Source organism: Eretmochelys imbricata, chromosome 1 (genome assembly GCF_965152235.1).
Source record: "Eretmochelys imbricata isolate rEreImb1 chromosome 1, rEreImb1.hap1, whole genome shotgun sequence".
Taxonomy (NCBI): Eukaryota; Metazoa; Chordata; order Testudines; family Cheloniidae; genus Eretmochelys; species Eretmochelys imbricata.
Window position 1 is genome coordinate 18,580,749 of NC_135572.1, and position 14,575 is coordinate 18,595,323.

General features: G+C 43.6%; 1 protein-coding gene across 4 annotated transcripts in view; it reads right to left on the reverse strand.

Annotated features, from left to right (window-relative positions):
- The window catches only part of TENM4 (teneurin transmembrane protein 4), a 448,178-nt gene that overhangs the window by 120,628 nt on the left and 312,975 nt on the right, over positions 1 to 14,575 (reverse strand). For all 4 annotated transcript variants that reach the window (XM_077842124.1, XM_077842106.1, XM_077842098.1 and 1 more), the window contains one exon: positions 6,266 to 6,412. In XM_077842124.1, coding sequence (XP_077698250.1) covers positions 6,266 to 6,412 — 147 coding nt within the window. The remainder of the gene's footprint in view (positions 1 to 6,265; positions 6,413 to 14,575) is intronic.

Below are 14,575 nucleotides of genomic sequence, written 5' to 3' on the forward strand. Positions count from 1 at the left end.
CCCTACCATGTCCAGGAGACAATATTCTTGTGCTATAAAAGCCTTGCATGCATTAAGTAAATGTTCTAAACAGCATGCAGGAAACAAAAAATCTGAAATCACTAAGCACTGCAAAGCACCCATCATTTTGTCCGCAGCCAACAAATTTGTTTTGGGATTCCATCAGTTTCTTTACACTCTTTCTTTTACAATCCTGCCATTATTTTCCCTTCTGGCCCTACATACTGCAAAAGCACGCTTCGTTCTCATACCAGCTTGCCAAAGAGAACACTTTCATCCTCAAAGAAAAGCAGGGAGGATGGTGAAAAAAGGTGCCAGATTCCTCCTGGAGGAAGAGTGTAAAGCACCTCAGTTCCCTTCTTCTGATCATTACATACTCTTCAGTCTGCCAAGGGGCTTCCACACCCTCTGAAGGTGGCAAACAGAGTGATCAGCGGAGGAAGCTGGCCTAGCTCTGAAGTCAGTGGACTGTGGTGAACTCAATACAACAATGTATATTGCTGAGACCCTGGCCCTAGAATTTACATCCGAGGAGGGCAGAGTGCTGGTGCACCAACTCTGGTATCTTGTGCCAGCAATGGCTCATTCCAGATGCCTCAGAGAAAGGCGAAAATGCAAAATGCAACAGCTCAATTGTTTGGTGCTCCGCAGTTTAAAAAAGGAGAGAATCTTATTCTGCTAGACGGGGTTGGAGGAAAGGGAGACAGAATTGTGTCTTCAGGCTGCGAGCTCTTGGGCAAGAACTAGTTGAGTATGGAATTGCACTTGGAAAGGCAAAGAGGAGGTCCTGTGTACTTTGGAACTCTGCATTCTTACTTGGCTACATTGCGCTAGGGTCTCATGAATAAGACATAAACTGAGGAAAGAGGAATTGCTGCAGAAGAGAGAGAATCATATGGTGCCTTTTTCACTTCTCCAGAGAAAAATACCATGCTGATATGGCAGCCCCACTGACATGGAGAAGGCATTTGAGAAAAGAAGGTCGGCAGGCTGCTTGTGTGTGCTAATTAGCCTGGGATGGGCCAGGGTTACTTTAGATGAAGAAGGATATTTTTAAAATATCCTGCAGATACCATAATCGCTACGGAGATCTGTTTAAATTGAGATCCCACACTAGTGTGCTTGGGACTTATGCAGGAGGCTCAGACACACTTATCTCTCTCATTCATATGAAGATTGAGACATAGTATTATAAATAAGGTGTTATAGTTACAGAATGTTCTTCGTCCCCCTTCTGAATTTTAAGTGTGCTACACTGGAATCACTTTGTCCACCATTCTTTGGATGAGAACAAAATAGCTATTTAACACCCCACAGCCAGGCTGCATAATACTTTAAAACAAAGAAAAATTCTGTATGCAACTGAAACTGTGAGGGGAATGCCCGTAGGAAGATATAATTATTGAAGTAGAAATTAGGAAAGGAGAATGGGGAATAACAGCTCCTTGCCAAAAGTATTATGGGATCTTTAATGACCATAAATGGTCAGGACCTTGATTTTGCCTCCTTCTTAACTGCATCAAATTGTCCCTTACTGGGAAATTGGTTAAATATTGACTCAAAAGACAGCCACTTTCCAAATAACTAGCACCTCTACTTGCAGAGCCTAGAATACTCCCTTCCCAGGTACTGACCTAGCTTCCTCAGATAAATTCAGGACCGTGATGAACCCCTCAACCCTAAGTTAACATGTGAATTGGACATAAACTTTGGCAAAAAGGAGATATCTAGCTTAATATTGATAGTTCTCCTAAGAACTCAGGGCACTGGAAGATGCTTAAGACAATAAAATTGCTCCACTAGCCAAACATTTCTAAAGCTCCAGCTGTTAATACAGAGTGATTCGTACAGGGGGAAAGCTTCCCCGAAATAGAGTGCTGATGCAGGTTTGCTCATATGCAGCATGTCTGTGAGTTGGGTAGGATATTCCCCCAGACTCAATCTCTGACAGAGGTGATTTCTGGTAGGAAATCTATTTTCCAGGAAGGAAATGGTCCCTATATTCTCCCTTAAGGCTCAAGGTTTTACAAGGGCCTTTAAATCTACTCCCAGGTCCTATCAAGGGGCAATTATCCTTGGCTACTTAGGGCAATTATCCAGGTCTGCAGTGTTATAAGCATGCGGCTATTTGCACGTGGGCTGAAGCAGAGCTGCCAGCGTCAGCACTCCTGAAATGGAGTGGTTATGTAACACAGAACAATGGCAAGAGAGTCACTCTAGGATCTTCCTCTCTGTGCACATTTTTAGAAAACTTCTGCAGTTTGCTGTAATAAATTTTGTGACTCCTTGGGTGCAGCCTACACAACCCTTGTAACCTTAACTGTGCTGGATTGTTAAAGGTAGGGTAACCAGACAGCAAGTGTGAAAAATCGGGATGGGGGTGGGGGTAATAGGAGCCTATATAAGAAAAAGACCCAAAAAAACAGGACTGTCTCTATAAAATTGGAACATCTCACCACCCTAGTTAAAGGTGAATCACTTTCTGCTGTTTTCCCTGTAATGACCCTGGAATAAATACCAGCTCTGGTGTAAAACCCGGTGCGATGACAATCCAGTCTAAATTTTACATTAGTGTAACTGAAAGCAGGATTAGACCCACTATGTTAAAACAGTACTGCCAGGCCAGCCCAATGACACATTTTTCTTGGGATTTTTCCTGGCAATATCATTTTTCTAAATGGGACAAAGATTCTCTTTCACTGAGCACATCTCTTACTCCTGCCATAGCTTGCCACTGCTTCTCTTGGGCCAAACAGCCTTCCCCTTTACTGAAGAGTTTCTGTTACCTGTCTCCCATGGAGTCTGACTTCCCCAGGACCTGAACACATTCTTTTTAACTCCAGCTCCCATTACAGTAAGGAATTTCCAGTGGCAGCGTTCTGCACGGTATCATTGCGTTAGAACCAGCTGAATGGTGAACTCGGGCAGAGTGAAACACCACTTACTGTGAACAGGAGTCAAAGCCCCAAATTGTTTCAATGCAAATCACAATTCTCGTATGAGAAACTTGTATACAGAAACTCTTCTGGGAACAAAGGGCCAGATTTAAAAAAACCCAAAACATTTAGATGCCTAATTTCCATTGATTTTGATGGGAGTTAGGCACAAAATACCTTCAAAAATATGGCCCAAACTGACTCTTGGTTTAGACACATGCACAGATGAATATTTAAAGGCTAGACTGAAATTAGCCCTGTACTGGCGTGTGAGGAAAGGTGAAAATAAACCACTTTATTTACCCCAAGAGAACATAAGAACAGCCATCCTGGGTCAGACCAATGGTCCATGTAGGCCAGTATCCTGTCCTCTGACAGTGGCCAATACCAGGTGCTTCAGAGGGAATAAACAGAACAGGCAATTATTGAGCGATCCATCCTCTGTTAACTACTCCCAATTTCTGGCAATTAGAGGCTAGAGATGTCCTGAGCATGGGATTGCATCCCAGCGTGGTTAATAGCCATAGATAGATCTATCCTCCAGAAACTTATCTAATTCTTTTTTGAACCCTGTTATAGTTTTGGCCTTTACAACATCCCCTGGCAATGAGTTCCACAGGTTGACTGTGTGTTGTATGAAAAAATACTTCCTGTTGTTTGTTTGAAACCTGCTGCCTATTAATTTCATTGGGTGACCCGGGTTTTTGTGTTATGTGAAGGAGTAAATAACATCTCCTTATTTGCGTTCTCCACACCATTCATGTTATTATAGACCTCTATCTTATCCCCCCTTAGTCACCTCTTTTCCAGGCCGAAAAGTCCCAGTCTTTTTAATCTCTCCTCATATGGAATTTATTTGATACTCCTAATAATTTTTGTTGTCCTTCTTTGTACCCTTTCCAATTCTAATATATCTTTTTTGAGATGGGGCAACCAAATCTGCATGCAGTATTCAGGGTGTGAGTGTACCATGGATTCATATAGTGGCATTATGATATTGTCTGTCTTATCCATCCCTGTCCTAATGGTTCCTAACATTCTGTTCGCTTTTTGACTGCCGCTGCACGTTGAGTGGATGTTTTCAGAGAACTATCCACCAATGACTCCAGAATCTCTTTCTTGAGAGATAACAGCTAATTTAGATCCCATCATTTTATATGTATAGTTGGGATTATGTTTTCCAATGTGCATTACTTTGCATTTATTAACACTGAATTCCATCTGCCATTTTGTTTCCCAGTCACTGAATTTTGTGACCTCCCTTTGTAACTCTTCGCAGTTTGCTTTGTGCTTTGGACTTAACTATCTCAAGTAGTTTTTTACAGTCTGCAAATTTTGCCATCTTACTGTTTTACCCCTTTTTCCAGATCATTTATGAGCACTAATGCTATCCTTCCTGTAGGAGACAGGGCTCTGGCACCCCATGCCAGCACATTGTGCTCCCTGAAAGGGTGAAACAGGGGCCAGTGTGGCCCATGCTCCCTCAGTGCTTTTGGGGGTCAGTGTGACTGCCTGAGACACAATTCCCCTGGGAGATCTCGCAGGGGTGGTGTAGGTCTCACTGCTGCTAATAGGGACTGCAGAGCAACAAGCCTTTAGTGTGAGGGACTGAACACCTTTTCCCAGTTATCTTGCTGTACAGAGTAGAAACTGATTTTTCAAGTAACAGGTTTAAAGACCACGGGTGAGATCTATCACTCTGGCTACTTTGCACCATCCCAACAATGCAGCAGGAAAGCTGGCAGATTTAGCCCCGAGGATCCCCCTGCATGGAGCCACTGTCGTAGTGCCTATGCCACCCTCCCTCGGGCTCTTGGTACAGGAGGTATCTTCAAGCTAGTGATCTCCAGCTGTCCCATCCGATGAAGTGAGCTCTAGCTCACGAAAGCTTATGCGCCAATAAATTGGTTAGTCTCTAAGGTGCCACAAGTCCTCCTTTTCTTTTTGCAGATAAGGGACGGCACTTATCACAGGATAAACACAGCACTCACCTTTTGCTTCTCCAGGCTACATCTGTTGCCTTGTTGGCTGACAAGGTAATCAACAGTTCCTTTGAAATGAATAACCCAATGAGTCACCACATAAGAAGTGAACACCTCAGACCATGGAATCTCAGACTACATTCCCACAGAGCCAGAGTCTGATCACGCTCTTTTTGATGTTATGTTTATGGGCTCCATTTGCTCTGGCCTGGATTACCTCCGAGATTTTTTGGCCCTCTCTCCAAGAAACGACAATTTTTTTCCACAGAAGCTAGGATTATGCTTGGATATATTTACCATATTTTTACACATATGGTGTGGCTAACTTTATTGGTGCCTTGTGTCAGCTGTAAATAGAAAGAACTAATACAGTAGTATTTGGTTTCATCAGAGGGAATAAGCGGCCTTTGTTCTACAGCTTGTACTCTTTGTATGGGGCTCTGTGTCTCCCCTCCCCCCCATCTTTCTAAGGGGACAATTTGGTCCATTTACCATGCCAGATGTACAAAGGCATTTTAAATATTCGATCAGAAGCCCGGTCCCTGTGAAGTCGATAATCACAGGGTTGGCCTTTTTTAAAAAAAAAGCTGTACTGTTCTTGTTAATACGATAAAACAAGACACGTGCAAAACGCAGTCTGCATTTCACAGTCTGGGTCCTGGCCCGGACTGTGGTTAACAGAGCTTTTTGCTGAGTGACAACAAAACAAATTATGCAGTCTCCCTTATGCCTCAAATTTAATATCTCATCTCCAGCCCTCTAATTCAAACCTTCACATTGTTCCAGAGTTTCCTTTGTAATGAGATAACTCTGAACATTAACTTTGCATTACGCTGAGCTATTATTCTCATGCCTGACTCATTATGTATGGAACTGGAATCAATAAAACGTGGACTGAGAGGGACTGGGTGGCTTGGGGGGCATGCGGATCAGCTAGTTAAGCCTCTAGGTTGGTTCTTCACATCCATCCCAGGTGAGTAAGGACCCTTGGTGGCAGTCTCAGGAGAGAGGCCATGTTTCAAACAGACGGGGAAACTCACCCCTCTGTGTCATGGCTCAGTCACAAAGGTGGAGATGGGGTGGAGGGAAGCCTGCACTGCCACTGACTGGGCTGTGCCTATTCTGAGAATAAACAAACCTCAGACCCTTGCACCCAATTCATTCAATTTAAATTCATATAAAATATGGCAGAATTAGTCTGGCAAAGTTCACTATCCATTCTCCATCAGCTGACAAGAACAAGGATCTTTTGCACCCTAGAGTCCTCCCAGCTGGCTCTGGGCCTTGCTAAGAGAAGCAGTGTAAGGCTCCGTGAAGCCTGATAAATCACATACACTCTCGTCCTACCTCCATCGTTGTCTTTTCCATCGCCGCATGCTGTCTCCATGGAAGTATCACAGCCCGCTCCTCTCCAGCCCAGCTGGCAGACACAGTGCCAGCCATTCATGTCCAGAGTGCATCTGCCATTGCCATGACACAGTCCAGGGCACCCCTCTGCAAGGCAAACAGTCACACATTCTAATGCACTGGAAGTTGTTAGGAGGACTAGGGACATAGGAAGACGACTGGGAAACGGGGCTGGGGAACCTCTTAAAACAGCTTTTTTCCTTTGCCTTCTACTTATCTCTTCTTTCCCATTGATAAGGTTTCCTGCCTCTTTTGCCATCCAGAATCAATGGGGACAGTAGAATAGGAGAAGGGCATTACATTCATTGTACAAGTACTTCCAGCTTTGGTGACTACAACTCACGGCTCATAGATTCATAAACATTAGATTCATAGATATTATAGGCACCCCACCTCTACTGCAAAGATGGATTTCTGGGGTGGGGATGCAGTCTGCTTTCCTGATTCTTTAGCAGCGCATGCAGCAATCCACCCTACACTTTGGGTTGCTTTGCAAGAGCAGGACTTGGAGTAACCCAAATCCATGGCAGGTTAGAGTTCTCAGCACCGCCTGGGAGGCAGTGGGCTCTGGAAGGTACAGCAGAGCAAGGAAAGAACCTAGGTCTCCTGAGCCCCACTTTAGTGTCCTCTCCAATGGGCCACTCTGCTTCTACATATGTATGCATATATATATATATATATATGTACATATCTGTCTGTGAAGAGAGACTACACGATGGTGAGATTTACTATGAAGAGTTTATCGACATGACTTTGGGATGACTGCATTGTTCCCAAGAGGCAGGGCCATGAGTGAGTTATGTAAGTCATCCCATACAAGTGCTGGTAGAGCATTCCTACCACACCACACCCTCATGTACTCTGCACAGGTTCCAGAAGCACCATTTCAGTTTGTAATATCTGTTTAATAGAGATTTAAACACTTTTACTGACACTATTTTTTCTATCCATCTGCTTTCAAAGGCAGTGAATGGGTCCAACTTTGCATGGGTCCAACTGAACAAGCATCAGAGGGAGCCAGGAAAACCTCTTTAAAAATGACCTTTTTACATTTACACACACACACACACACATAGTATGTCACACCTCTAAAGCATGTGTGTGTGTATGTGTGTATGTTATTATAGCCAGAACTGGCAGCTCTGCCTACAGTCAAGGCTGCTTGACATGTCCCATTATGTAGCCCTGTCTTCAGCAGCTTGTAACTTTACCAAACTTTAGACATTTGAGCTGAAATTTTCCATGCTCAATGTCTGTGCTCAATGTCTGTCTCAGACTGATTTTTTTTTAAAGTTTCAGCTAAAAAGGTTCAGCAATTTCCAAGGACAAGATTAGCAGCAAAATATGTCATTTGTCCATGTAAATATGGAGTGGAAATCTATCAACTGCATGAAAAAACTTGTACAGATACAGACAGACATCATCTTCCTTTCCAAATGCAAACAGATGGACATCGTACCAAAAAGACTGAAGGTAAAAAATCCATTACAATCTACATACCACACAGACTATGCTGACAGCTTGTGCCACATGCTCTCAAAGAAACTGCGGAATCACCTGTTCAACATCCTCTACAGCAAACAGGGAAAGATTAAGAATGAGCTCTCAAAAATGGATACTCTCATAAAAAACCAACCTTCCACACAAACTTCCTCATGCCTGGACTTTACTAAAACTAGACAAGCCATTTACAACACACACTTTGCTTCTCTACAAAAGAAAAAGGACACTAAACTTTCTAAACTACTACATGCCACAAGGGGCCACAGCAATGGTTCCCTCAACCCACCCAGCAATATTGTTAACCTATCCAACTATACTCTCAGCCCAGCAGAAGCAGCTGTCCCATCTCGGGGCCTCTCCTTCTGCCCCTCCACCCCCACGAACATGATACAGTTCTGTGGTGACCTAGAATCCTATTTTCGACGTCTCCGACTCAAGGAATATTTCCAACATACCTCTGAACAACATACTAATCCACAGAGACCTCCCTACCAACACTACAAAAAGAAGAATTCTAGGTGGACTCCTCCTGAAGGTCGAAACAGCAGACTGGACTTCTACACAGAGTGCTTCCGCCAACGTGCATGGGCTGAAATTGTGGAAAAGCAGTATCCCTTGCCCCATAACCTCAGCCGTGCGGAACACAATGCCATCCGCAGCCTCAGAAACAACTCTGACATCATAATCAAAAAGGCTGACAAAGGAGGTGCTGTTGTCATCATGAATAGGTCGGAATATGAACAAGAGGCTGCTCGGCAGCTCTCCAACACCACTTTCTACAAGCCATTACCCTCTGATCCCACTGAGAGTTACCAAAAGAAACTACAGCATTTGCTCAAGAAACTCCCTGAAAAAGCACAAGATCATATCCGCACAGACACACCCCTGGAACCCTGACCTGGGATATTCTATCTACTACCCAAGATCCATAAACCTGGAAATCCTGGGCACCCCATCATCTCAGGTATTGGCACCCTGACAGCAGGATTGTCTGGCTATGTAGACTCCCTCCTCACGCCCTACGCTACCAGCACTCCCAGCTACCTTCGAGACACCACTGACTTCCTGAGGAAACTACAATCCATCAGTGATCTTCCTAATAACACCATCCTGGCCACTATGGATGTAGAAGCCCTCTGCACCAACATTCCACACAAAGTTGGACTACAAGCCATCAAGAACACTATCCCCGATAATGTCACGGCTAACCTGGTGGCTGAACTTTGTGACTTTGTCCTTACTCATAACTATTTTACATTTGGGGACAATGTATATCTTCAAATCAGCGGCACTGCTATGGGTATCCGCATGGCCCCACAGCCAACATTTTTATGGCTGACTTAGAACAACGCTTCCTCAGCTCTCGTCCCCTAATGCCCCTACTCTACTTGCGCTATATTGACGACATCTTCATCATCTGGACCCATGGAAAAGAAGCCCTTGAGGAATTCCACCATGATTTCAACAATTTCCATCCCACCATCAACCTCAGCCTGGTCCAGTCCACACAAGAGATCCACTTCCTGGACACTACAGTGCTAATAAACGATGGTCACATAAACATCACCCTATACCGGAAACCTACTGACCGCTATTCCTACCTACATGCCTCCAGCTTTCACCCTGACCACACCACACACTTGTCTACAGCCAAGCTCTGCGATACAACCGCATTTGCTCCAACCCCTCAGACAGAGACAAACACCTACAAGATCTCTATCAAGCATTCTTACAACTACAATACCCACCTGCGGAAGTGAAGAAACAGATTGATAGAGCCAGAAGAGTTCCCAGAAGTCACCTACTACAGGACAGGCCTAACAAAGAAAAAACAGAACGCCACTAGCCGTCACCTTCAGCCCCCAACTAAAACCCCTCCAACGCATTATTAAGGATCTACAACCTATCCTGAAGGATGACCCAACACTCTCACAAATCTTGGGAGACAGGCCAGTCCTTGCCTACAGACAGCCCCCCAACCTGAAGCAAATACTCACCAACAACCACATACCACACAACAGAACCACTAACCCAGGAACCTATCCTTGCAACAAAGCCTGTTGCCAACTGTGCCCACATATCTATTCAGGGGACACCATCACAGAGCCTAATCACATCAGCCACACTATCAGAGGCTCGTTCACCTGCACATCCACCAATGTGATATATGCCATCATGTGCCAGCAATGCCCCTCTGCCATGTACATTGGTCAAACTAGACAGTCTCTACGTAAAAGAATAAATGGACACAAATCAGATGTCAAGAATTATAACATTCATAAACCAGTTGGAGAACACTTCAATCTCTCTGGTCACGCGATACAGACATGAAAGTTGCAATTCTTCAACAAAAAAACTTCAAATCCAGACTCCAGCGAGAAACTGTTGAATTGGAATTCATTTGCAAATTGGATACAATTATCTTAGGCTTGAATAGAGACTGGGAGTGGCTAAGTCATTATGCAAGGTAACCTATTTCCCCTTGTTTTTTCCTAAACCCCACCCCCCCAGACGTTCTTGTTAATCCCTGGATTTGTGCTGGAAATGGCCCACCTTGATTATCACACACATTGTAAGGAGAGTGGTCACTTTAGATAAGCTATTACCAGCAGGAGAGTGGATTTGTCTGTGTGTGTGGGGGGGTGTGTGTGAGAAAACCTGGATTTGTGCTGGAAATGGCCCAACTTGATTATCATACACATTGTAAGGAGAGTGATCACTTTAGATAAGCTATTACCAGCAGGAGAGTGGGATGGGGGGAGGTATTTTTTCATGCTTTGTGTGTATAAAAAGATCTTCTACACTTTCCACAGTATGCATCCGATGAATTGAGCTGTAGCTCACGAAAGCTTATGCTCAAATAAATTGGTTAGTCTCTAAGGTGCCACAAGTACTCCATTTCTTTTTGACAAACTCTAGTGTCCCCATGTCTTGGAGCACTGACTTGAAATTTGGCAGGGGGTCATCCTGGTGTCAGAGCTGTGGATTTTGCTGTCACCATGAAAATCTGCTCAAATTTGTCCAAGTTATAAGGCTCTAACCAAAAAATTCCACATTCTGCACATGCTCAGTAAAGTCCGGCAGCTAAATTTTCCAGAGATGCTGCCTCACTGAGTATGCTCCATCCCCCTCACAGGTACTATGTGTCAACTGGACTCCACATGTTGCATCCCCCCACAGCAACTGCACATGCTCCATCCTAAGGGTGGAGAACAAGAATTTCCCTGCAGAAGGGGAGGGACCAGCGCCAGAGGATTGTGTGTGTGTGTGTGTAACATTTCATAGAAAACTCCATGAGGAAATTAATAATTCTGTATTCAGTGCAGGGCTTGGATCCTGCACAGTAAACAACAAATGGGCCCACACACTGAACGGTGAGGATAAAAAGAAATAGTGAATAACTGCTCATTCAGCTAGCACAGTCTGTCCTGTGCACGGAACGAGGCAGGGGTCCTGAAGAAAAAATATGTGATCATGTAATTAAACCTTAATTCTGTCATTTCCTCACTTTTGGGAGCTTGACTTTGCAACTTTAACATTCTTTTAACCATCTTTTGGATGAAATTTCCAATATGTTTATATATATAAAACCTATTTTACCTCAACCTGAACGGATTTTCATGACTCCCACTGAACCTTGTCCAGTTGAATCCAAGGAAACTATGACAAGTGGCTTGGAAAGAAGATGGATAGAAAAACTCGCCCCAGTAAAGTGTGTGTGTATGATATACACAATGTCAGTACTCTAACTTAGTGCTTCTCAAGCTATCTGATGTGGGGGACAGGCATTTTTTTTCCCCAATGTGCGCGCAGACTGGGAGCCGATGGCTCGCGGACCGGTGCCACCACTTTGAGTAGCACGTTCCAACGTATAGTATCTTGGGCCCTTCCAGGGCCAGGAGCCAGTGCTATATGTTCCATTGGGAAGCTGTGAATCTCCATTTCCCAGTGGGATAAAGCTCCTCTTCCTAGCCCCTGCCAAGCTGTAAGATTTCAGACACTAAGGTTGTGATGTTTTAACATACTGAAATGGGGGTGGAGGACTCAATCCTCTCCATCCTGGGACACTGGCTGGGAGGGGAAATTTAGGGGTAAAGAAAGAAACATTTGTCTGTCAGGTTGGCTTAAAAAAAATCTCAACTGGGGCTGCTTGCTGGGACTCAGAAGTCTGGAATGTTGGACTAGCACCTAGAGGAGAGAGATTGGTGGGCAGAGGGCAGGCAAAGTGCATGATACATCCTATTTATTACGTGTCTCTGTAGTGTATGACGTGGCTACGCTCACCATGCCATGGATATGAGTACACACAGTATTATGCACCTTTCCATAAAACCTATGTACTAAAGCCACAAGATAATCCGGTGTTTGAGAAGCACTTCTGACTATCAGCAGGGCTGGAATATACATGCTCTGTACATTCCCCTCAGATCCAGGCCACCGTGTTTCGCAAGCTCTGCGGTTTTTGATGGTTGGTGCTTTTGCCTGCTAGTTTTTATTAACTGAAATTTGGACGGGAGAGGGAATTTAAAATCTGAATGGGGTTTTAGAAAAAAAAAAACTTTTAAGGACCTATTTCTGCTGTCCCTAAATCTGTGGAGATCTCACAGAGTCAATGGGAGCTTTACCTGAGTAGGTAGTGCAAGACTGGGTCCTATGTGGGTTTCTAATTGAAACACTTGCGGATGTTGCTATAAAAACTGGTCTTAAGAGAAAAGGGGAGGCAGCTTTGCCCATCCATGGGGACTTCAAGCATATGATGCAAAAAGCAGCTTCGACCATGAGTACGCTGGAAAAAAAGGGCCTTGTTTCAACTAGACAAAAATGAATGTCATACTATCACAGGGACGTTCACCAGAACTAGCAAGAGATTACCCTGCCATTTTACGATTGGTAGCCAGAATAACACCCTGTTAATGATCTGAAAAATTAAGGCCCCCTAATTAGTCTCAATTATAAACTAAGTGTAGTTGGTACTTCCTTCAAGTTAAGCCTCATTGCCATATAAAATTTGGCTTAAGGGATAAGACTTACTCAGGTTTGATCTTCAAGTAGCGCTAGGAGAATTAATTTATTCTCTTCTTTGTCTTTCCTCTATCAGGCTATGAAAAAAGGCACTGATGCACCTCCTGATGTGTCTCACCAGACCTAGTGGAGTTCTGAATCCAGGTGGCCACAGCTGGATGCAACTCCGAGGAATGCAACCAGTGGTTGCAAACAAGAACAATAACTTTAAAGTTATCTAGAAAAGTTCTGTGTGCTCCAAGGGAAAGCAAGGCATTAACAGATCTTTCCATACAATGGGAACACAGTAAAATGTTTTAAAACCACTCAACCAATGGGCCAGCAGAGTAATGCTCCTAAGAGAGGGATGAAGGAGCCCAAAATCAGATGGTTCCTAGTATATTAAGGCTTAATCTTGCTTGTCTCACTCATGTAAATACACCCATACTAATTGGGCAAGTAGGATTTGGCAAGTGACTGCACCAGGAGCTGTGAATTCAGCACTTATCAAACTTGGGTGCATAGAGTTATGCACCAAAATAAGTGAAATGATTTTCAGAAGACCTGAACCCTCAACAAAATTCACTGACTTCAAAGGGAGATGTGGATGCGCAGCACCTTTTAATTTCAGACCATTTATTTAGGGGCCTTATTACAGATTTAGGTGATTAACTTTTCAGATGAGAGTTATTCACCACTAACCAGGTATGAATTATCCTGAGTTATATTATCTGTTCCAGTGGCATTTAGGATAGGGAAACTCTCTCAAACAAGGAGAAACTTCCAAACAGAATGAATTTTTAAGGAAGACCACTATAAGTTTTGAAAAAGCGACTTTAGTCTGGAGGGCCCAATGCCAGTGATAAGATGAACTGATTTCAGTACAGCCCTTTGTTAGTGAAGAACTTCTTGGTTTTACCCACGTTGAAGTTTGCTCCTGAAATTTGCTCTCCCCCTTTGAAACAAGAAGAGGCCTATTCTAGAGCCTTGACTGACTCACTGGTTTACATTAAAACAGTAGGAAAGCCAGCAGTCAATCCTACTCAACCTCAAAAAGCCAGGACTGCTGGGGAGGGATTTCAACCAGAAACATGTTAATAATTAAGAAAGCCAAAATGGCATGAGAAATGTAATTCTGAAAATTGCACACCGAGCATTTAGCCAAGTAAAAATCATGTACGTTGAAAGATTCAGCTATTGCTAATCCTTCTAAAGGAGGGAATGCGATGTAAATGGCAAGTGAATGGTTTATTCATAATATGTTGCTTAACCCATTACCCACTGCAAAATTCAGTAAGTACAATGTGACTTTATTCCTGGCAATTAGAATCAGTCAAAAGGCTGTCCAGAGCAAGAGGGTATATTTGTAGAAGACATTTTAAAAAATGGGACAGTGTGCGGGGCTACTCATTACCTCTGGTCCCTGAATCTCAAGGAGAGAGGCTCTGCAAGATGATTTTTCATCTTCTGTTTCCCCTGGGTGCTTATCTGTTACCTTTTGATCCAATCCTCTCCAGTGCAAATGGAGATGAAAGGAAGAAATCCGGAGAGTTTTTGTAATGCAAAGCACTGACATGTACAACATTAGCAAGAGGTTCTGATCACACCGCCTGGTGCTGACCTATATATTCTTTTAAGAATGCCAACACTGTTACTCCATAAAGAAAGACAAAGAGCCATGTTCCTTAATCTTAATAAAGACCCCTCCCTTTTTTTTAGTTTAAAGCAAGTCAAGAGTGTTTCATT